At 39.8% G+C, this 25,587-nt stretch overlaps 1 protein-coding gene and 1 long non-coding RNA gene across 2 annotated transcripts in view; both read right to left on the bottom strand.

Annotated features, from left to right (window-relative positions):
* LOC308083684 (uncharacterized protein) overlaps positions 1–22,956 on the bottom strand; it is a gene marked incomplete at its 3' end in the record, with an annotated part of 82,961 nt that extends 60,005 nt beyond the window's left edge. The window contains exon 1 of the mRNA XM_080425998.1: positions 22,905–22,956. Within this exon, the coding sequence (XP_080282124.1) occupies positions 22,905–22,935 (31 nt within the window). The 5' untranslated portion in view covers positions 22,936–22,956. The remainder of the gene's footprint in view (positions 1–22,904) is intronic.
* LOC308084062 lies at positions 6,268–7,278 on the bottom strand. Its single transcript, XR_013933041.1, has 3 exons — positions 7,198–7,278; positions 6,973–7,077; positions 6,268–6,432 (listed from the first exon to the last, which is right to left on the bottom strand). It is a non-coding gene; the product is annotated as an uncharacterized lncRNA (long non-coding RNA).
* Positions 22,957–25,587: the final 2,631 nt, after the last annotated feature.

Genomic DNA, 25,587 nt, shown 5'->3' on the forward strand with positions numbered 1-25,587 from the left:
AGCTACATTAAGGATACATATGACTTTATTGATAAAATAAAAAACATCACAGTGCCTCAGGGGGCCATTTTGTTTTCAATAGATGTTGACAGTTTGTACACCAATATAAACACAGTGGCGGGGCTGAAGGCAATCAGAGATATCTTTATAAAGTACCCTGACAGGCAAAGACCAGACGCAGAACTATTGAAATTGCTAGAATTAAATTTGACCAAAAACGATTTCACATTTGATGGGAAAACCTTCCTTCAGATCAGTGGAACAGCCATGGGAAAGAAATTTGCACCATCTTATGCCAACATTTATTTGGCTTTGTGGGAAGAAACCGCATTCAAAAAGTGCAGATTCAAACCCACACATTATTTCAGGTTTCTAGATGATATTTTTGGAGTTTTTGAGCACTCCACAGAGGAATTTGAGCAGTTCATCCAAATCCTAAACACACATCATGCCTCAATAACAGTGAAATATGTCACTAACAAAGAACATATTGACTTCCTGGATGTTACAGTCTTCAAAGGAAAAGACTTCAATACCACCGGCAAACTGGATTTAAGGGTATTTTTTAAGGAGACGGATACACATGCATTGCTCCACAAAACATCCTTCCACCCAACCCATTGTTTCGCAGGAATAGTCAAGTCACAGCTCCTACGTTTCAAAAGAATCTGCACACAAGCAGCAGATTTTGAAAAAGCCTACAAGACTCTGTTCACAGCATTAAGGAAACGTGGATATACAAGAACATTTCTCAGGAAAGCATACAACACGTTCCAGGAAGTGAAAATAAGGAATGAGAAACCCACACTAGCTTTAGTAACCACATTTTCTAGCCAAAGTTTACTGGCAAACAGAGCCATCAAAAGAAATTTTGAAAACAGAGGAGGGGACCTCTTACAGAACTTCAACATAATCTCGGCCTACAGGAGAAACAAAAACTTAAAAGACCACTTGGTCCACAGCAAATTGAAACCATGGAACCAGATAATTAGGACAAGGCCTAACTACTTTAGCCCAAAACAAACTGTTAAAAACAGGACAAACAAAAATATAATTATCCTAAGACAGAACATCACATACAACACCAGAAATTGTGTTTATCTGATTACTTGCCAAGTATGTGGATTACAATATGTAGGAGAGACGAGCAACTCCATAGCAATTAGAATAAGCCAACATAAATATACCATTAATAATGAAAAGGATACCCATTTGTTAATTGTTCAACACTTTATGACACATGGAATTGAGGCTATAAAGGTATGTGGCTTGGAATACAATGACCGCTGGACAATTGGACAGAGAAGATTCCATGAAAAAGAATGGATCACAAGACTTAGCACAAAATATCCAGGTGGTTTAAACTTTTAAACTGCCCAACAGAACTGAAACCCTTCACAAATTCTCACTAAACTAAACAATGGAGTTGATCACCTACATCAAACCACAGAGTTGAGTGGGAGATCTCATTGTTGAGTTAGTGAGAATATTAATGAAGACACATTGATACCAAGAGCCATCAGCAATTGGGCCATCAACAGGGAGCTCATTGTCTCCCAAAATGGAGGTGTGAACAGCAGAACTGTAGATATGCTAACTGGATTCCAAGCTTGTAACCTTATAGCACCTATCCCTTAGTTATAAAATATAATGTAAACACATCTTTAAATGGAATTAAGAAATAGTGGAAATAATTTTAAATCCGAGGGTATGCTGTTACCATGACTCAGAGAATTGACGCCTCTGCCCTGCACAGTCAAATAGAAATCACAAACCTTTAAAACAGAAATAGTCTATGTAGGTTTAATTACACAGTCAGTGGGGCAAACGCAGTCCCCACCAATGTTATTTACGATTCTGTGCCTATCGGTACATAACTCGGACGGCGCTGAGTCGACTAGCAGACCATCGGCCGGTCGCCGCGGGCACTCGCGCCTGGAGGCGCTCGGGCGCGACTCCTCGGCCTCAAGGTCTGCTGAGTCGGCGCGCCTCTGTCATGGTCAACTTTATTTTAAATGGAACTCACAAAGCCTTAATAACATAAATAGTTTATGTAAGTTTAATTAATTGCAAAACATGACACCCCTTATTCAAAACAGATGGCGAATGCACCTTCTCTTTATAGGGCCTACACAGATAGTACCACAAACTACCTGTGAGGCCTCTTTGAATTGAATCTCATAGTCAGCAGTCAGTCAGTCAGTCAGTCAGGTGGTCCTGTATGTTGTTTAGAAAACAACCTAGAATAATTATGAATTCTCTCTCACCACCAGACCACACAAACTGAAGTTCACTGTCCTTAGTGTAAACTGTGTCTCCTCTCCCAGCGTTACACACATATCCTCCTGTGCCTGTAGGACCATGAATGATGTAGGAACCTTCTACAGTCCAATTCAGGTTACCAGGCAAGAGCTCATAAGTGTAGGAGTTGGACATGTTTGATGGTTTAGGAACAGCCCTGTACCAGTAGAACCTCCAGTCTGCAGATGATTCTTTAACTTCACAGCTCAGAGTCACTGAGGCTCCAGGACTCAACCACGGAGGAGACACAGTCAGAACAGGTTTGGGTTTGTCTGTTGGAAAGATTTTTTTTATGCATTAAAAGCATTGTTTGTTATTTTACATGACATCTAGGTGTGCCAAATGTAATATGTAGTCAATTACTTTTGTAAGGATAGTGATGTACACATATATTCCACCAGAGAGAGCTCCACAGACATTGGTACCTAGCATATTAAAAAGCAGTATATGGGAAAGGAGTGACTAATGTTGATACTCTGCATCAGTTATGTGTAAAGGGTTAACTACAAGTCTTAAGTTAATTAGCTCCATTGTTCATTTCATTTCAAGTCCTCCATAAAGATCTGACTGAATAGATGCATCAATTAGCCTCATTCTATCATCCTATTTTACTTACTGCACTTTTACCTTAGAGGTATACTCTTAGTTGCTTGTTTTAGAAGAGAATGCACTTAATACTTCCGGTGATTAGTAATTTTGTTCCCTACCTATGTTGAATGCACTTATTGTAAGTCGCTTTGGATAAACGCGTCTGCTAAATGACTGTAATGTAATGTAATGTACTTATCTAGCATGTTGACATTGTATGAATGTATTTATTACTGATTTAAAATGTTTGCATGTCTCTGCTACTCCCCCTAAAAAACACATGGCACTCAGCTTACACACACTGTCAAAGGGGAATCTGTACTGGGTGCTCTAAAACATAAATACATAATGAGGCAAAGACAACAATTCAGAATTCCAAGTATGAGAGATTTTACTCGAGTAAAAGGAGCAAATTTTACACAAAATCATCATGCAATGGAAATCCAGTTTGGCTCAAAGAACACACTGTAAGGTCACAGGTTTTATACCAGTGACTTCAAACAATTCAAAGACCTCCTCTCTCACATGGAACAATCACTCGGCTCATCCTCAGACTTGTTAATTTGTCACTTTAGCATGTGAAGTGAAACAAAAGAATGCAAATGTCTCTGTTAGAAGACAGGATGTCTAGCAGGCAACCAGTCCTGAAGCAAGGTGGAGCCAAGCAGGAGAACAGCTTATCACATTAGTTCATTTTAAATGTTTATCTTCAAATATCCTTGACATTTCCCCCATTTTAACATTTAAAAACACTTAAGTCCTTTAGACCTCCCTCATCAGGGCGCAGTCCTAGGCTGGACCCTTTTCCATCTGAGGTCTCTACCCAGGCTCCCCTGGACAAACATCTCAGTCTCCTGCTTCCCGGTGTCTTCTTTTCAAAAACACCGATCACAGGAGCACCACTCGCCTACTTAGCTGTCCTTTCGCTTTCAGCTTATGATGGCCTGACTGTACATTGAGCCAGGCGCGGCGACCAATAATGGATTTAATGCCTATGCGACCCGACCGGCCGGTGACCCAGTCGATAGCGATCCCTTACTCAAAGTGTGATTGGCACTCTGAGCAGGAAACCGACGGTCTGATCCCTATCCCACTTTCGCTATGGGTATAGAAACTTTAACCGTTTTCACCAGCCTTGCCTGTAACCGGTGAGCCCCCGCGCTCTCTGCCGGTTAGGTGTGGACTGTCATCCACGCACCATGTGCTGCCTTACAACTAGCGGCAGTCGGCACATCGACTAGACGAAACCACGGTAGAATGTAAACTCATTCTTCATTAGACACGGGGGCCTTCAGTCATCTCCCCAGCACTATAGGAGTCTTTAACGTGTCCTCGGAACCTTGCTGTCCCACCGTCGCCTGTTAGGGGCAAGGGATTGGAGAGCCTACCTCCTACCTCACCCTTACACAACAATACTCATAGCATATCGCAGGAATAGGCGAAAAACCCATATTCAACTTCACAGGAAAATTCCTATCCAGCCCAGCTCAATTAGCCACGACCACCCTTCCGGCCAACGACATGTAGAAGTTCAACAAAACAAAAATGCACAGGGAGAAAGTCCATTCATGTACAGAAAAATACAGTTACAAAATACAGGTACAGATCATAAAAGAAATAAAGCTCAGAAAAGGTCCTTCTTCATGGCCTCAAAGTATCATAGTCCATTGTTCCACTAAATCTTGTTTCACCAAAGTCCGTTAATGGAATGGGCATCCACAAAAAGAGTGATGCCGTCAACTGTAGCAAAACTAATCATTGACAACGCCAGGATCCGGATGGCGAATGTCCTGCGGTGTCCTCTCAGAATCCTGCGTAGCTCCTCGTTCTTCCATCCTCCCGTTGTGAACACCAGGGCTGAAGACTCCATAGGATCCTTAGCAACACCATCATACGCCATTCTTGAAAAAGAAACACAAAACTTGTATAAATAATCTCATCAAGGGTTCAAAATGTAAAATCACAAAATTCATTAAAATCACATACAGCATACTTTCAAAATTTCGCCAACATCTATCATATACAGGACTACATTAACCTCACTCCGTCAAATGGAAGAAGCTTGCGACACACATTTTGTTTCACAGCGTACTTGCATCTGAGACTTCGGGCGCAGAATCGATGACAGACGGAGTTTCATTTTTTCAAGCTACTAGGCAGGTGATTGGATGATCCCGCCCCTACCCACATGGAAAGAACCTATATGCGTCATATATGTTTGTAATATAGGACCGCATATATGTTCGCATACATAAAATTGGCACCTTTCCTATATGTATATGTACATATATGTGATATATGTGCATATATGTACATATATGTGCATATACATATATGTACATATATGTGCATATATGTGCATATACATATAGGAAAGGTGCCAATTTTATGTATGTAACATATAGGTACATATGACCTGTATGTAACATATAGGTACATATATGACCTGTATGTACCTATATCTACATATATGCAATGAAACATAATTATATGATACCTATATCACCTATAAAATAGGTGATAAGTTTGTACACATTAATCAAATCCAATAGAAACCCCAATGTAGAACTTTAACACTTTATTTAAACAAGTTATAATATGAAAACATGAAACATTATGGCTTTTAAAGTGTCAAACAGCTGGATAAAAAAAAAAGATATAAAATTAAATTAAATTAAGCTCCGGGACACTCCTTTTCCCCTGCCAGGCTTTTGGAAATGCCAAAACCCTGAAGAATGACAACTCAAGTCGCTTTGGGAAGTACATGGACATCCAGTTTGACCACCAGGTTAAATTAAATTACTCCAGTTTGTAATTATACCTGTACAATTTCAACATGACTTCTGTTATGGCTGGGCCACCTACAGTATATGAATAGAGCATCATTCCCCCACAGGTGGGAGCTGTTAGAGGCTACATCCTAAGTTACCTGCTGGTTATCTGGTAGCAACGTTTGGATTGCTCAGGAAGGACACAGACCCAAGAGAATAGACAGAAGAAGTTACTCATCATTGATGTTTTATTAATGAATCCCTAATCTTAGTTACAATTAAATGTGAATCCCTAACCAATAACAGAAGTTATAAGACCAATATGAATTACCAATGTTTCAGCAGCAAGCAGAGCGCTCCGGACACCGAATATTGTTGAGAGTGAATACTAATGTTCATGTTGTGATTAATATACCGTAGTGCATCAGCACGTCCGCTTGGTCCATCAGTTCGTCGAACGATGGGGAGGTGCTCTGGGCCTCCTCCCATCTTGCCTTCAGGTCAGGTCGGGGCTCGCTGACCACTAGGATGTCTGTCGCCATCGAACGACACTCTCCATGGTAGTGGACATTAGTCATGCTTGGTGTTTGTGTTGGGTGACTGGAGGAGTGCAGGGGATGGGGTGCACGCGGATACGTGATCGCCAGCTCCGTTCAGATGAATGGTGGGAGCCATCAGAACAGCAGGCCGTGGCACAGGTCATCGTGCCATGACGCAGCCACTTCTGCAGTGCATTCCTGTATAGCAATTCGGTCAAATTGACGAGCAGCCGCTGGGGAAAAAAGTAAAAAAAACTTGTTATAAAGATAAATAAGACAGCTGGCAGGTGGCTTTAGGAGCACTTCACCCATTTTCAACCCCATAGTCATATAATTGATCCACACTAATGCTCGTAAAACATGCCACCATTCATGTCTACTCTGTTCAGGAGGGCAGTGGACAGCTCAGAAACCTGCCTACCAGTGACATGACAGGTCATCATTTTCAATGTCCATTAGCTTGAAATGATGTCACTGGTAGGCAGGTTTCTGAACTGTCCACAGGCAAAGACCACCTCTGAGACAGAAATGGTGCCATCTTATTGTGAGCATTACAGAGGACCACTTATATGAACTTAAGGTTGGAAATGGGTGAAGTGCTTCTTTAAGAGTGGATGCATTTTCCATCAGGCTCATTCCATGGTGAGGAAAATGCATCTGTTCTTATTTACTTGAGATAAAAGTTAAAATACTTAATTAAATTAAATATCCATCATAAAAATTGCCAAATCCACTGTAGTAAACCTAGTATTTTGAGGTGCAGATTGACTCACCAAACATGCAGTCCTGCATCAGCGTGTCCTTGAAGGCCCTCTTCTTATTCCTTGTTTTCTCTGATGGCACAGTGTGGTAGGGGCTGGAGTTATACATTGGCATTCCTAGAGAAAGACAGACAGAACAAAATAAGGCAAATAAGCACCATCAAAGTAGTTATCAATGAGCACCATATACACTAGCAAGTGTACCTAGTGCATGTCTGGTGGTAAAAAAAAACTCACCTTTATAGCCTTGGGGGTGATGATTGCCAGCGAAGTCTAAAAAGAGGACAATTAAAATATTTAAAAAAGCTTGTATGCAATTTATCAAGACTGTATGTTTTAATGTTTAGAGTAGCAGGAGCTATAAGTTCAAATATGTCAGTCTTTAAAGGAGAATTCCGGACAAATTAAGTGTTATCTTTGATGTCTCGTTACTCACCTACCGATGTGAAAAGTAGCGTTCTTTTTTTTCATATATTCCCCTGTCGTCATTTTTTAAACCCCCTCCGTTGTCATAATGGGAGCGCGTGGCTAAGGGAAATTCGTCTATTATAACCGACGCAAAGTTGTTTTTTTCACTACTAGTATTCATAGTAGAGTCTCATGATAGTCAAACATGCGTTGAAACTATCTGCGAGGCTGCCGTCAATGGCGAACGATTTAACACTGGTTGCTTGTTTCCAGATTCTGGCAACACGAGTTGCCAGGTTCTGGAAGAAACAAGCAACCAGTGTTAAATCGTTCGCCATTGACGGCAGCCTCGCAGATAGTTTCAACGCATGTTTGACTATCATGAGACTCTACTATGAATACTAGTAGTGAAAAAAACAACTTTGCGTCGGTTATAATAGACGAATTTCCCTTAGCCACGCGCTCCCATTATGACAACGGAGGGGGTTTAAAAAATGACGACAGGGGAATATATGAAAAAAAAGAACGCTACTTTTCACATCGGTAGGTGAGTAACGAGACATCAAAGATAACACTTAATTTGTCCGGAATTCTCCTTTAATAAGTTACAGTATGTCATGGCACAATAGCCAAGGCACAGCAACTGTTTAGTAATGGCTAATAAAATAATCACAAATGTATAAAAAAGGCTCTTGTTGACACAGGGACAACAGACATACCATTCCATGCTTGTCCAGTGTGGTTCCCTCCTGAAATGGATTAAAATAGCCCTAATTGGTCACTGTAAAATACAAGTTCTCATATAATATCGTGCCAACATTAACAGATCCTTGCAAAATAAGTAAGGTCTCCAGTAAGGCACGACTAGAAATCCAACCACCACCTATTGAAACAGACTGGAGACACACTAAGAGTGGCTGAGAGAATCATCTAGCCTATTAGTCTACTTACCATGATTGCAGGGGTCCATTGACTCCAACTCTGCCAAGAAGCTTCCACCAAAGCCTAAAATGAGAGAACACAAAACATGAACTATGAATTCTATCTAAAGCACATTTACAATCTGTCCACCCTGAGGTAGTAGTGTGAAGTGGTTCACTTACCATTATTAGGCTGGTTATCCTCCGAGCAGCTTCCTCCAGAGGCTAAAAGAAGGGAACACAAGACATGAATAGTGGACGCTGTAACCTTTGAACACATAACCTGAACTAAATGCTTGTAAAGCTTTCATGCAATTACATTTGGTTTTGCCATGTTAGTAATTAATGACATACCACTGCTTGCATTTGGTGTTGGTACAGAAGGGTACTGGCTGGATTCTGGCAGCACTGGAATTATACATGGCAATACTTAAAGTAGGTGTAGCAGTTAGTGTCATAACTGACAGTGTCACCACTGTACCTGGAAAATTAGGTGGCTTGAAAAAAAAATCGCTTCACACTGCTGTTTTCTGGCTCATCTGACTTAGGCCAATTCTAAAAACACCTCCTAAAACCTAACCTAAGTTTTCTGAAAACGTTCAAATTTTTACTAAAAAAATTAATAAAACATTATGTTGCCATACATATAGCAACAACTAATGAGACACAGAGGTGGCTCCCGGATTGAATGGTATAACAACGTATAGGTTACAACAGGTCTAAATAGAAAAGAGGTGGTGCCCGTGCTGCTATAATTATTATAGTAGAGGCCCTAGGAGGGGTCCACGCGTACCCTCTTATTTTTTTTTCTAGTTTAGATTTTTGGCATCCATAGGACCTCTAATATAGGGATTTTGATGATCCCAAGAAAAAAAGTGGTCCAAAGTGTGTTTTTTTCAATGTTTTATTACCCCTATGAGACCTGCAGGATTGCTGGCTGAAACGCCAGCGAGACTGTCTTTCGGAGACTGTGGCACGCTCAAATTTAGACGTAGCCCAAAGATAGCGATACCATTTGATTCTAGACAACCTCAGGTTTCCAATGGGACCAACCTTGTCATGCTACCTTGTCGGGAAGGGGGCTAAATACCTAAGGATTCAAAGTTAGACAACATTTTGTCGAGGGAAAAACGTCCATCACTGTTTTCCAAATGGTCCCCTGAGCTGTCACCTTGATATAAGTGAATTGAAATGGGTTACATGTATACCTACAAGCCTCCCCTGTACATAAATGCCACATTTATGCCAATCTCATGCAGTTTTGGGCAAGAATCATGCAGTTTATTGCATGCAGTACAAATATGTAATTGCCGCCTATTGTAAAAGGGAGACCACTCTACTGTATCTATAGCTGTATGAGACCACTGTACTGTATCTATAGCTGTATGAGACCACTGTACTGTATCTATAGCTGTATGAGACCACTGTACTGTATCTATAGCTGTATGAGACCACTGTACTGCATCTATAGCTGTATGAGACCACTGTACTGCATCTATAGCTGTATGAGACCACTTTATTGTATCTATAGCTGTATGAGACCACTGTACTGTATCTATAGCTGAATGAGACCACTGTACTGTATCTATAGCTGCATGCATGAGACCACTGTATCTATAGCTGTATGAGACCACTGTACTGTATCTATAGCTGCATGAGACCACTGTACTGTATCTATAGCTGCATGAGACCACTGTACTGTATCTATAGCTGCATGAGACCACTGTACTGTATCTATAGCTGCATGAGACCACTGTACTGTATCTATAGCTGCATGAGACCACTGTACTGTATCTATAGCTGCATGAGACCACTGTCTGCATCTATATCCCACTATACTGAATCTAAACCGCTGTACTGCATATATAGATTACTTTACTCCATCTATAGACCACATACATTGACCACTGTACTGTATTTCTATAGACCACTATACTGCATCTCAACTCAACACAACTCAATGGGGGGGCGGGGGGGTCCACAGATGCACTACAGTGGTCTACAGATGTGTCTATAGAAGCACTAGAGGAGTCTACAGGTGCACTAGAGTGGTCTACAGATGCACTACAGTGGTATACAGATCACGCCAGTGGTCTACAGATGCACTAGAGTGGGCTACAGATGCACTAGAGTGGTCTACAGGTGCAATAGAGTGGTCTACAGGTGCACTAGAGTGGGCTAGGGAGGCACTAGAGTGGGCTAGAGAGGCACTAGAGTGGTCTACAGATGCAATAGAGTGGTCTACAGGTGCACTAGAGTGGGCTAGAGAGGCACTGGAGTGGTCTACAGATGCAATAGAGTGGGCTACAAATGCACTACAATGGTCTACATACCACGACAGGGGTCTACAGATGCACTAGAGTGGTCTATAGATACAGTACAGCATTCTATAGATACAGTAGGTAGTCTATAGATGTAGTACAGTGGTCTCATATAGCTATAGATACAGTGCAGTGGTCTATATATACAGTACAGTGGTATATAGATGCAGTACAGTGGTTTATAGATTCAGTACAGTGATCTATAGATGCAGTACATGATCTCATGCAGCTATAGATGCAGTGGTCTCATATAGAAAGAGATGCAGTACAGTGGTCTAGATACAGTACAGTGGTCTCATGCATGCAGCTATAGATACAGTGCAGTGGTCTCATACAGCTATAGATACAGTACAGTGGTCTCATACAGCTATAGATACAGTACAGTGGTCTCATACAGCTATAGATGCAGTACAGTGGTCTCATACAGCTATAGATACAGTACAGTGGTCTCATACAGCTATAGATACAGTACAGTGGTCTCATACAGCTATAGATACAGTACAGTGGTCTCATACAGCTATAGATACAGTAGAGTGGTCTCATACAGCTATAGATACAGTACAGTGGTCTCATACAGCTATAGATACAGTAGAGTGGTCTCATACAGCTATAGATACAGTACAGTGGTCTCATACAGCTATAGATACAGTACAGTGGTCTCATACAGCTATAGATACAGTAAAGTGGTCTCCTTTTTACAATAGGCGGAAATTACATATTTGTACTTCATGCAATAAACTGCATGATTCTTGCCCAAAACTGCATGAGATTGGCATACATGTGGCATTTATGTACAGGGGAGGCTTGTAGGTATACATGTAACCCATTTCAATTCACTTATATCAAGGTGACAGCTCAGGGGACCATTTGGAAAACAGTGATGGCTGTTTTTCCCTCGACAAAATGTTGTCTAACTTTGAATCCTTAGGTATTTAGCCCCCTTCCCGACAAGGTAGCATGACAAGGTTGGTCCCATTGGAAACCTGAGGTTGTCTAGAATCAAATGGTATCGCTATCTTTGGGCTACGTCTAAATTTGAGCGTGCCACAGTCTCCGAAAGACAGTCTCGCTGGCATTTCAGCCAGCAATCCTGCAGGTCTCATAGGGGTAATAAAACATTGAAAAAAACACACTTTGGACCACTTTTTTTCTTGGGATCATCAAAATCCCTATATTAGAGGTCCTATGGATGCCAAAAATCTAAACTAGAAAAAAAAATAAGAGGGTACGCGTGGACCCCTCCTAGGGCCTCTACTATTATACTTGGCCAGGCCTTGTGTATTGCAGTGAATCCTCTCCAGTCCTCTTGTAGCACAACCCTGAAAATTTAGAGGGAAACAAATAATTCAATAAATATATGCACAAAACAATGTATATAAATATTATATATATATATATATATATATATATATATATATATATATATATATATATATATATATATATATATATATATATATATATATATATATATATATATATATATATCAGCCAAATTATTAATTTATCAGGTCCTTCCAAAATATTTTACACACACGTATATATAATATATACACACACACACACACACACACACACACACATGTATGTATGTATATATATATATATATATATATATATAAATTATTATAAAACTTACATTAACCACTTTAGCCCTATTTTATACATAGGACATTTGAAAATAGCAGATCTACAAGCTCACCACATGTTGCATCGTGACGCGTTGTGAGCTTGTAGATCTGCTATTTTCAAACATTTTACTTTTGGTACTTTAAGTATATTTTGATGCCAATACTTTTGTACTTTAACTCGAGTAACATTTTGAACACAAGGCCTTTTACTTTTAACAGAGTATTTTTATATTATGGTATTGCTACTTTTACTTAAGTAAAATATCTGATTACTTCTTCCACCACAGCCTTTTCCATGAGCTAACCTGGTTTCTATTATGCTCTAGATCCCGCCTCCTATATCCGGTAAATTTTCACATACACACATGCAACCACGGATGTAGTTTCCGTATCCGGTCTAGACCGGAAGTGCTTCCGGCAAAGTGAATTGGTACCCGTTGGTTTAACATTAGTAGCTAGCTAGTGAGTTAGCACCATACATTCTGCCTTGTTAGTTCACCACTATTAAATGAACGAACTGCTTCACAGTAGTGCTGGTTACAACAATGATTATACAACTGTTAAAAACGCTAATAATCTGTTATTGTATACACACAGATAAACAAATGAAAGTACATTTTAATCACGAAACATGCTAACAAAACGACGGGCTAACGTTAGCTAGCATGCTAGCTGCTTTAATAACATGCATTGCTATTTACTAACACAAGCTACAAACCCCGGACAGCATAAAGATAACATTTAGTCAAACGATGAGAGTCGGGTGACGGTATCTGAACGGGATAGTACATTCTATTCCCATAAGAACTCACCAGTCAACTATTATTTGCTAGCTAACAAGCTCAGGTCTGCACTGTAGTTGCCACGGTAATAATTCACAAGTTAACATTTAGTCAAACGATGACAGCCAGATGATGGTATATGAATTGCATAATACATTATATTGTAAAGGACTTACCGGTTTGTCTTACTAGAGTAGTATTTGTGAAGTTGTCAACAAGCCTCAATTCGCGCCAATGTTTCCTTTGAAAAACTCAAATCCCATGAGATTTAGCTGGTCTCGCGAGTTGTGACGACTACCCTCTCGCAGGGGAGGGGGTGCGAGGGGAGGGGGAGGAGGGGAGGGGAGGGGAGGGGAGGGGAGGGGGAGGGGGGGGTGTGCAATATCAGCACTACACGTTGAAACAATGTCAATTCATTGTTGGGCATTTCAACATTGAAAAACCATCATCTATACTAAATTGATTCAATGACATTTTTTTAAATGTTGAAATCGTATCTGTATTTAAACATTGAATCAACATAGCTTTTTCAACCTCAACCAAAAATAACCAATCTGACCAAAATCCAACATTGAATTAATATCTTTTGCTATCTGGGAGGTGATGATTCAGTGGCCTCCACGTGTGGATATGCAGGGTTTGATGAGGACAGTGTTGTTATATTCATGAATGGATTTCCAGGTGATGATAGTCTTGATTTGTAAATTAATTATATCTTGGCCATATATGGACATTGCCAAATATCGGCTTAATATTGATGACATCATATGATTTAGTCAGAATATGCTTTCTTGGTCAGATATAGAGTACGGTCCGCAATGTAATGTTAGATTTGTTACGGAATGGACCGAACTGACTGACAGGATCTGCAGGCTTTCATAAACTGTGACCTGCAGTTGTATAATAAAAAATTAATAACTGATAATCACCTACAAATTAGAATTCACTGCTGACCCACAAGTGAAATCATTTTGAGTTCATAAGTTTAATATGCTTTATCTTAATGAAGTATATAATTATATTTCTCCCAACTAGTGATCAGATAGACATGCTGAGACTCTTTGAAAGAGATGTTAGTGAGATTATCCCAAGAACTCAAACAGTGATCACTGAAAGACAGAGATGAGACTCTTTGAAAGAGATGTTAGTGAGATTATCCCAAGAACTCAAACAGTGATCACTGAAAGACAGAGATGAGACTCCATAATAGCGACGCCATTAAGATCATTTTGAGAACTCAAACAGTGATCACTGTGAGACTGAACAGTGTCATATCTCAGGAGTTCAAATTGAGAAGAAAATGCACTTTGGTCTCGGCTGGTGCTCATCTTTATCTAGAGACACAAATGATACATAATGGAGGTCTCATTTAGGATTTTCGCTTGCTATGGGTTTGTGTTGAAAATTAGCTTGTTTTCCTCACTTGCCATATTCCATAATCATTGCCTTGTCACATGTATTTAGGATCAAATGTGATGACATTACCATTGTGTTGATGTAACACATCCCAAATGTGCTAATTTAGTCTTGCATGATATTTTAATGTTATCACATTACATTCATTCACATGCCATACTGTCATTGGGTGATTCATGCAGCAGGCTATAATACAGAATCTGCCACTGAGCTGAAACATTTACTGTACGGAATAGAAACAGTAGAAACAGTACTCTCCTACATCCTATAATGGGACACAGGGCCTACATATTAAGAAGCTATATAGGAGACTTATATGTCCTGTATTATGAACATATAGAGCCTATATATGGATAAAGAAGCTATATAGGAGACCTATATGGCTTGTATTATCAACATATATGACCTATATGAGGGTATAAACAAGCTATATATGAGACCTATATACCCTGTATATGCACATATATGCACCTGATTTTGACCTATATGTGAGATATATGCAGCCTATATGGAGCTTATACCAGGCATATATGTGGTATATATGCACATATATGCGCATATATGATCCTTATATGTAGCATATAGGTTACATATAGTTGCATATATGGAACATATAGATTCTTTCCATGTGGGTAGCAGCCGCTGATTGGTTCGTATGCGCAGCGGTTCGGGCAGCTTTACTCTGTGAGCAATCCCAGACCCTCCTTCCTGAAACCAAATGCAATGCAATGCATGAGATTTCCGGAGGGAGGGGGTGTTTACCAGGCTAGGACTACATAGGATTAGATGAAATCTTTTCAAATAGTGTAGCTATACACATAATGTACCTATATATATATCATATGATATTTGACTCTGCATATGGAAAAACAAATATCAATGTTTTATAGCAAACCACGATACTTAATACCACACAAGCCGTAGAGATATTTAGCACGTTGTCATCATCTGTTATTCCTCCTCTCTCAAAACAGTTCCACTGCAGTTCATAAGTGGACCTGAGAATAAACACTCACAATAACATTATTTAACATACCCTAACTAAACCACATGTATGGCATTTAGACATGTATGGCATTTAGAGGCACTCCACTGGCTATAGTAAACTAATCTTACTTCATGTTTAGAAATCCATTCTCAAACCAATACTAGTTACCAATTACCATAAAATTCACTAGATTAATATTGCTATTTAGTGATGTGGTCCTGCAGTCCTGTGTCTGTGTCACTTAAGAGAGAAGAAATCATTTACTACAAAAACATCTTAAAAAGAAACAAAATAAAACATGACATGAATTAGCATCATTCAATACAAATCTAAGCACACACAGAAACCATGTCATATGTTTACACAGCCCTTATGCTCAATTATTCAGTAGGAAAAGCACTAGGATACTTCAGATCAGAATAAACAATTGAAACAATCAAAATCAGAATAAACACCATACATTACCCCCCGTGTTGGAAAGTCCAGTGTTCCCCGCTACCAGAAAAATTGAAAGTAATACATTCGACGACGCACGTCTCAATAGGTCAGTTATCAATTAGTTTGTTAGTCGTGCTATTAGTCACAAAATACACGTGGGATAAAACACACTCATTATACAACAACATGAAATCACATAATGTTAGCCTCCCATAGAACGACACCGATCCTAAAAGAAATTGGGAAGGAAACAACATTATCGAGAGTAACTTTCCCACAAGCCCAAAACTCAGAAAAGAAATTCATACTGGTATTGTCGGATTTCTGTTGCATGGCGTCCCAATGGAGCAGAAATCCTCAACCCAGACCCTGACCCCACAGCGGATGAAGAGCCCCCATCAACACACAGGAGAAAACATCACACACTGTCTACATTAAGATATATTCACATTTTCAATCACTCATCCCTAAAAATAATGGCACTTTCATTGTAGTGTCAAAATGTATGGTTAATCTAATCACCATAGTAGCATAGTAACACCTAATTCCAAGTGTCGACCACCTGCTGTGAGGGAAAGAAACTGAAACACTCGTAGATCTCTGTGCTTTTACACACTACATAAGTATCTTACAATCAGTAGGTTTTACTGGTAGTAATACCAGATTCACAATCTCCTAAAACGAACCACAAATGTATTTTTTTTTTTGAAAGTAATGAAGTAGTTCACACACTCTATTTGAGCAAACATGTTGTCTCACTTTCCTTGAGTACCTGGCAGTAACTTGTCTACAGACCACAAAACTCAGACTGGCGACTGGTGTATCAATGGGCTGATTTGAATATCTATACAGGTCTAAGCCCAGTCCTTTCAAAGAAAAACTACAGGTGCCAGTTGATCTAAGATAGGTGGCAGTATGTGCTTCACAGGCTTTTTGTTTCAATATATTCTCTCCACACAACCAGAGATAATGCCTCCTAATTTTGTGAACACAAATTCACTCTTATCATCTAAAAATTCCTATCTATTATTAGTTATATTAGTTAATACTCACTCCTCTCTCGCTTCTACCCCTCCTTTTCAAGACAGCAGAATAATGGTTTTCTCGAGGCCTCGGTCAGTCCCGACAGGCCTTTAAAAAAATCCATGTACTTACAGATGCTGCACCTTAACCTTGATCAAAAGATAATTGTGTTGTCTTGTACACACAACATTACAATAAACAACACTCGCACACACACACACACTCATACAAACCATTCATTCTGTGCTAGCTTTGTTGTAACTCTGTACAACAGGACCCTCAGGCCGGACGAAAGTCCCCCTGAACAGACAGCCGGCGACCGTTTGATTGATTGATTGAATAACTTCTATACAAATACATGCAAAAACTAAAAGAGTCACTGAACGCATTTACACAATCGACTAAACATGATCTCCTAACGGTTTGAGTGTGTCGGCTTATGACCACTGCGTTTCCTCGACTGACGTTAATCGGCAACACTAAAAAACATTCCACCAAGAATACAAATTTAAAAGATTAAAACACGTCCACAGCCTCCATTTTTCCATATATTGTATCCTCAAGGATGTATTCAAAAAAATCCAGCAAAGTCCCTCCAATCTGTGTCATGCGCATGAAGGCGAGACATTTCAGTCTCCCTACATATAGGCCATCAAAATGCCTATGGTGATCACAATTCATCACTGATACTTTAGAATCCTGAAAAAAAATATTCCTCATGTACAGAACACCCAAACAGAGACCTCAGTACTCACCCCGGATGGCTGGCTGAGCAGCGAAGACTGCCAGGCCACGACCACTCTTCCCCACTCAGCCAGCACCCGTCCAAATCGTTCAATGATCTCGGCGGACTACCTTCAAATGTCAAAGGGGAATCTGTACTGGGTGCTCTAAAACATAAATACATAATGAGGCAAAGACAACCATTCAGAATTCCAAGTATGAGAGATTTTACTCGAGTAAAAGGAGCAAACTTTACACAAAATCATCATGCAATGGAAATCCAGTTTGGCTCAAAGAACACACTGTAAGGTCACAGGTTTTATACCAGTGACTTCAAACAATTCAAAGACCTCCTCTCTCACATGGAACAATCACTCGGCTCATCCTCAGACTTGTTAATTTGTCACTTTAGCATGTGAAGTGAAACAAAAGAATGCAAATGTCTCTGTTAGAAGACAGGATGTCTAGCAGGCAACCAGTCCTGAAGCAAGGTGGAGCCAAGCAGGAGAACAGCTTATCACATTAGTTCATTTTAAATGTTTATCTTCAAATATCCTTGACAACACACACACACACACGCACACACGCGCGCGCACACACACACACACACACACACACACACACACACACACACACACACACACACACACACACACACACACACACTTATTAAATGGGCTGTGGTCAGTTCTTCAACAAATATGCAGGAGTTGCAAGTGTCTGTGTCATTTTAGATTTTTGCATTGGCTATTCAAAAATAGCAGATATAAAAGCTCACAGCGCGTCACTTCATGCCGCGCTGCGAGCTTGTACATCTGCTATTTTTGAACATTTTTGAAACATCTTGAAAGTGTGAGAACTACTGATTTAGAAGGCATTTTTAGAATCGGCCTCAGGTCTTAGGGACAAAGTCACACTAAACCAAAAAAAATCCAGATGACATTGTCCTCACATTCTGTTTGTGGACATGTCCAGAAAGGATAAGGATAATTCCTTTAACAGGTCTGTTCATGAAAGTCCTTGCGGTCTTGTTTCCAATGAGGGCCTGTGAGCAATTAGGGGTTAAGAGTCTTGCTCAGGGACAAATTTCATTTCATCGACACAATTGCTGGCCTGGCCTGGAATCGTACCTGGGGCAACCAGGGCCTCTGGCTCCCTAGGTGGGCTCACTAACCACTCAGCTATGGCCGCCCCTTATAGTGTGGTCTTGTATCCTATATGGCCTAATCCTATCCGATCTTTATGAATAGACACCTTATAAATTGTCTGTAAGTACAAAACCTCTACGCAACAGCGATGTAAGTAGCCTAAGAGATTTTCTGATTAAAAAAAATATATATATTTTACTTACATGTACAGTATACAATTTCAATGAGTGTTTATAAACATAAGCGTGTATCTGGGTATATGGTGGATATGACTCATGTGACCATGCAGCCTTTAGAGGCGGCCACAGCTTAGTGGGTAGAGAGGCTGTTCTTGTAATCAGAAGGACACCGGTACACGTCTCGGCCCACCATGTGGAAGAGTCCCTGAGCAAGATAGCAGCCTCTATACACTCCATGCATTCATTAATGCTATGCCATATTATGGAATCATATATAGGCTACATACTTATTATAGAAATATATATATGATAATGAGTAATAGATGAGCCCTAAGACTTTACTTTAGGGTGTGATGTAGGCTACATGAGATGGAGGTTTTAACCATGGACTAAAAGCAGACTTCACTCTACACAAACACATAGAACGCGAACACACAAGTAGAATCAAACCAAATGATACAAACGTCTTAATGTCACTAAATCACGGTAACAAGTTGAGTAAACGCTCAAAACATGACTTAATACATAATAGTAAACTGACATAAATACATGTCATAACTGAGAGTATGAATGTGACAGTAAATATGATGCTGACTTAGTGAATAAAGAGAATAGATATTAAATGAATCTTCACCTTGACTGTGTCCATAGGAGAGCTACTCAGCACTGAAAAACATTTGATGAAACAATATTATCCATTCTGCTGTTTTATTCATTTCAACGGCTAATGATGCTTGACCAAAATAGACAGGATTCCTGAGCAATATTATGTTGATTTAAAGCAAAACAGTGGTTTGAATAAAACATTGAAAACTTTTCATAAAGTTTGAGGACTATAAAAAGTTTCTGAGCCTACAAATACTGTAGACTTTATTTTTAGGCTTGATATTGTAGAAGAATGCATGCAAAAATGTTTTCAAATAATATTCTGATATCCAACAAATGTTTGGCATCTTGTAGGTAGATATAATAATTGTAATACAATTTGTAATAAAATAAATGATGGTATACTATTAGGAGTGGACACTAGAGGGTGTCTCTGTACTGTATATAGTTGCATCATCACTGTTGTACTTTGGTGTGTTATTTTGTTTGTTATACTAATAGTAAATTAAAATATTGTTGACAAGATAAATATGCAGAAAGGTGAAAACATTGGTCTAGAACAAATACATAAAAAACTACTACAACATTGATTCCATTATCATGGTTTTACTATATACAAACTCAGCCAGTGGTGTAAAGTAACTAAGTACATGTACTCAAGTACTATACTTAAGTACAATTTTGAGGAACTTTTACTTTACTGGAGCATTTCCAATTGTCTATACTGTTACTTCTACTCCACTACATCTCAGAGGCAAAAGTACTTACTCCTTATTTGAAAACTTTAATTACTAGTTAATTTGCAGATATACATTATTATATTATAAAACACTAGAGTCTCGGGGGGCATAGCCCCCCGAGTCTCTGTGTCCGTGTCGCTGCAGCACAGAGTGGGCAGTAGAGATGGGAATTATGGCTATTTTAAGGGAGGCGGATCGTGGGGTTGCGTTCCTTGCAAAGAGGCATTGTGAATACTGCCTCATTTATGGCTCAGGTATTATAGATACGGAAAAATATATATAAATATGTAAGTATTGATATGTCATAATAGTATGTATGTTTGTATTGTAGGTATCATTTATATGTGACTGTAAGTATGTGTTATTGTGTACTATAATACAGCATATGACATGATATAATAATATATTATTATATGTAATAATATATAAGAATATATATAACAGCATTAATACAATATTTATTATAGTATAACATATAATATAGTTAATAATACATATTATTGTAATGTGTAATATTGTGATATGGAACAGTTTATTGCAATAATAATTGTAGTGTGAAATTTATTTATATATAATAACATATATGGAATATATATAAATAGCCATATAATATTCATATTCATATGCTTGTTTCTCGCGCACAATCTGGCAACACTGAATGTGCGCGTGCGTGCGCACTCTCACACACACACACACACACACACACACACACACACACACACACACACAGAGTAAGGGTAGCTTCTTTACTACGTGAGGCGATGCGAAGCAACTTCGGCACGCCAGCATACACACAAAGTAAACAGGCTCACGCGCGTGCGCGCGCACACACACACACACACACACACACACACACACACACACACACACACACACACACACACACACACACACACGCACACACACACACACACACACACACACGCACACAGTGTGTGTTCCAGGCTGTTGGTTGGCTATTAGTAGTCACGTGACAACAACACACACACACACACACACACACACACACACACATGTCGCACAGACGCACACACATTAAAAGCCTCAACTTTTTCTTCACAGCGCTCGTGACTCAAAATGAGGTGTTTTTGTTTGTGTGTTACGCACTGGATTGGAACTATTTTTGCAATGTTATTCTTCACAGTTGACCTCAAAGAAAGGTAGGCCATAATATTGTTTTGTTGTTGTTGCTGGCTGGGTGAAGATCATAGTGTGTGTGTGGAGATTTAACCTAAGGTGCTTGGTTGTATGCTTTATCCAACATGACAGCCATGTAAACAAACAGCCAATGTCATTTACAACTAAACGTTGCTCTCAAGAATGTTTTTGAAAACATTTGAAGTGAGAAATAGACGATGCAATAACCGAAAAGTGATTGTATTTTATCCACTACAGTCGTTGTTTAGCGTGGGTCAACAACGGGGGAAATAGCAAAACGCTCGCCCCAAAACACAGTCGCCCTGGGGCAAATCGGGCGGTAGAGGCAAATCGGCAGTATATAGAATGGGGGGCGAGTGTGTTTTGGGGCGAGTTATTTTTTATTTGGTCATTTGTTTTCCGAGGCAACAACGGGGGAAATAGCAAAACGCTCGCCCCAAAACACAGTCGCCCCGGGGCAAATCCGGCGGTATTACAGGCAAATTGGCAGTATGTAGAATGGGGGGCGAATGTGTTTTGGGGCGATTTATTTTTTATTTTTTCATTTGTTTTCTGAGGTGTACTTGTCCGCCCAGCCCAATACTTATGGAATACTTAAATTGCCGTAAGCAAGGAAATACTTCGTTTTGTTGTTACTTTTGGGTGAATTTATTTATGTATTTATTAAGTAGCCGTGTAATAAGCGGGATAATGGTGGTTAATCGCCCTGAAGGGCTTTAAATGTCAATAATGAGGCCCATGCATTATCCCTTGCATACTGTTGCGAGTGAAGACCGCTGATTTCAATGGCCGCCGCTTCGTGTTGTGTCGGCTGTGGCCGTCGGCGTTCGGTTGTGCTGACGGTAAACGGTGCGAAAGTGTTTCCCCGTCCGGTGTGGTCGTAATGTGGTGAGTAGAATTAATTATGTTGCGAGGTGGAAAATGTGTAGTGAGCAATGAGAAGTACCCTACGCCACCCGTAAATTCAGCGTGCACGTTGTGGCTGGTGTTGTGGTGAGATGTCAGATGTAGTTGTTGTGTTTAGTCGAAATCAATGCTGTGGGTATGGCGTCAGCAGGCGAGAGGTCCAAATGAATGGAATGGCTGTGGGCGTCAGTGGCGGAAGTAGCAATTCGCCCTTTATATAAGTAGATACATTAACCACCTTAGCCCTGTTTTATATATAGGCTATTTGAAAATAGCTGATCTACAAGCTTTTACTTTTGGTACTTTAAGTAAATTTTGATACCAATACCTTTGTACTTTTACTCAAGTGAATTTTGAATTCCGGACTTTCACTTAACAGAGTACTTCTACATTGCAGTATTGATACTTTTACTTAAGTAAAACATTTGAGTACTTCACCACTGTTCAGCAACTTTACATTAACAGAATGATATGTAAGTACAGCCACATAATCCTTTATTAAAATGTTTCAAATAGTAGTTCAATAGAGCTACTAGTAATAATAGTGATATACTCACAGAGGAGAACACAGAGCCAGATGTGACCCATCCTCTCCTGTGATGAACGACTTCTGCTTGACGAACGACTGCTTGAAATAGTGTTCTATTTCCTATTTACACTGAACTACTATATACCGTACTGCTGAGAGAGAGAGACAGAGAGAGAGAGAGAGAGAGAGAGAGAGAGAGAGAGAGAGAGAGAGAGAGAGAGAGAGAGAGAGAGAGAGAGAGAGAGAGAGAGATGTTGCACTTCATATGAGCTCAGTGTTTCTTTTTTAACTTCTTTAGTAAATTCAGATCTTAAAAATAGTGTTCTATTTCCTATTTACACTGAACTACTATATACCGTACTGCTGAGAGAGAGAGACAGAGAGAGAGAGAGAGAGAGATAGAGAGAGAGAGAGAGAGAGAGAGAGAGAGATGTTGCACTTCATATGAGCTCAGTGTTTCTTTTTTAACTTCTTTAGTAAATTCAGATCTTATCTTCCTTCCACCTTTTCGGAACAAAAGGTCCAGATACATGTTGTCTTATGATGCTGGTTTGTTTATGAATTATAAGTAGAAATAAATATCTTGTATCTTATATGATGAGACACAGGGACATGGTCACTCACGAATAGACAAAATGAAAGCAATAACTTCCACTGTCAATAAGTCAGACTGACTGCATGACTGACAGAGATGAGATTAAATCACATTAAAACACTACACTACACACTAAAATGTATGTCCATCCTTATCATTTTTTATATACTATTCATTGATTCACACACTCCTCCCCATCAGCGTCAGATTTTGCATAACTTGCATATCTGCTGTTTAAACCATCAGTTCTACTCATCATCGACTGAATTGAATGTTTAAGTTGTTTGAAAATACATTAAATAGCATTAATGAGTTAGTGAGAGTGAAAACAGACTATAACTAGAGAAAGTGTGCTCCTCGGAGCAGAGATCTCCGCCATGCCAGGTTGCCTACCCCGGGCTGTGTTGTGACCTGCTATAGTGCCACCATGAGGCCGATTTGAAACATTTAGGGTGGTAGTTCTTCTTTGGCCTAGTGGGAGGGAGCGTGCACAGTTTCACGGCCATCTGTTCATCGGTGCCAGAGATTAGCTGTTTTTGGACTGACGGACGGACGGGGCTGATTTAAAAAAAAGATGCCTCTGGCGATAGTTGCCCCCAATCCAATCACAACCGAGCGGGCCAGACCTAATCTGCCAAAAAGAATTGCACTAGCAGTTTGGTTTCCAGGCTAGTTGTTCTCCACCTTAGCAATCCATCTCCCAGGAGTCGACTGCATTGAACCAGGGATAAACATGTTTGTCTTCTTTGTTTCCCTCTACAAGCATATTACTCCACAGTAAGAACAACAACACAACAATCAACTGGAAAGTGGAAACATGGTTCAGTCTTAAAAAAAATTAATAATGTATGGTGAAACCGTGTACAAAAATATTAAAATAATGTTTTAGTTGGCTGTAGGGTAGAAATGTGCAGCAAAATATATCATAATGTGTGAATGTAAAAACCTTCAGAAGAAAATTAACCACTTGCTGCTTGTGACGTGTGACAATGACTTGGTTGTGTGTGTGCGTGTGCGTGCGCGAGCGCGTGCGCGTGCGTGTGTGTGTGTGTGTGTGTGTGTGTGTGTGTTTGTGTGTATGTGTGTTTGTGCGTGTGTATGCATGCGTGTCAAGTACAATTATGATAATATAATTAATATATTTTCACTAAGTGTAATAATCAGGTGTGTAAAGTAGGAAAATAAAAGGTAAACATACATCAGTATTGCAGTGACATAAAGCAGCAGCTGGTGTAGAGTAGTATGTAGTTTCCATGGCAGGTGGTTGTAGGTTTATAGATTGTCATGTCTAAGTATGATGTCCTGGACACAACTACATTGTAGTAACTACATTGTAGTTGTGTCCAGGACTGCTTAAAGTTATCAGTGTGTTTGTACTGTGTTGTGTTCTTAACAGTTGTGACCTCCAATAAACGGTGTAGTTGTGTGGGCTGTGCAAGTAGGTAAAGGTAGATGACAATACACAGCGAGGTAGTGTTCAGACTATGGTCAGTAAATCCGGCGGTAAATCCAGAAAACGCTGCAGCACTTTGCCCCGACTGAGCCACCTGACGTCTGCGTGAAGAATCAAATCTCCATCCAGTTCATCCAATAAAGACTTAAATAACGGGTGCTGTAGCGCTTTTGCACGAATTGAGTTGATTATTTTAACAACAACAGTCATCACATGTGACATGTCAATTGCTTTAGCAGCCAGTGCCTGCTGATGTATCACGCAGTGGTAGTTTACAAACGGCGGAAAATCTTCGTCTTTTCTGCACAGTGAAACAAATCCTGATCGAACACCAAGCATCGCTGGGGCCCCGTCTGTTGCCATCGATACGATTTCATGAATGGGAATCTTGTACTCACGCACGTAATCCTTGAATGCATTGTACACATCCTCACCCCGGGTCCTTTGCTTCAACGGAATAAGGGCGAGAAATTCCTCTTTGATGGTAAAATCGGCAAAAACCATTCGGACAAACACAATTAGCTGGGCTGTGTCAGTGGCATCAGTGGACTCGTCAAATTAAAGTGAAAAGTATTCACAGTTTGACAAATCTTTAAAACTTGCTGGGATACATCTTCAGACAGCGATTCCACTCTCCTGGCTACCGTAGGTGCACCAAGCGAC

The sequence above is a fragment of the Gymnoscopelus braueri genome, assembly GCF_963280865.1.
Source record: "Gymnoscopelus braueri genome assembly, chromosome: 4".
NCBI lineage: Eukaryota > Metazoa > Chordata > Actinopteri > Myctophiformes > Myctophidae > Gymnoscopelus > Gymnoscopelus braueri.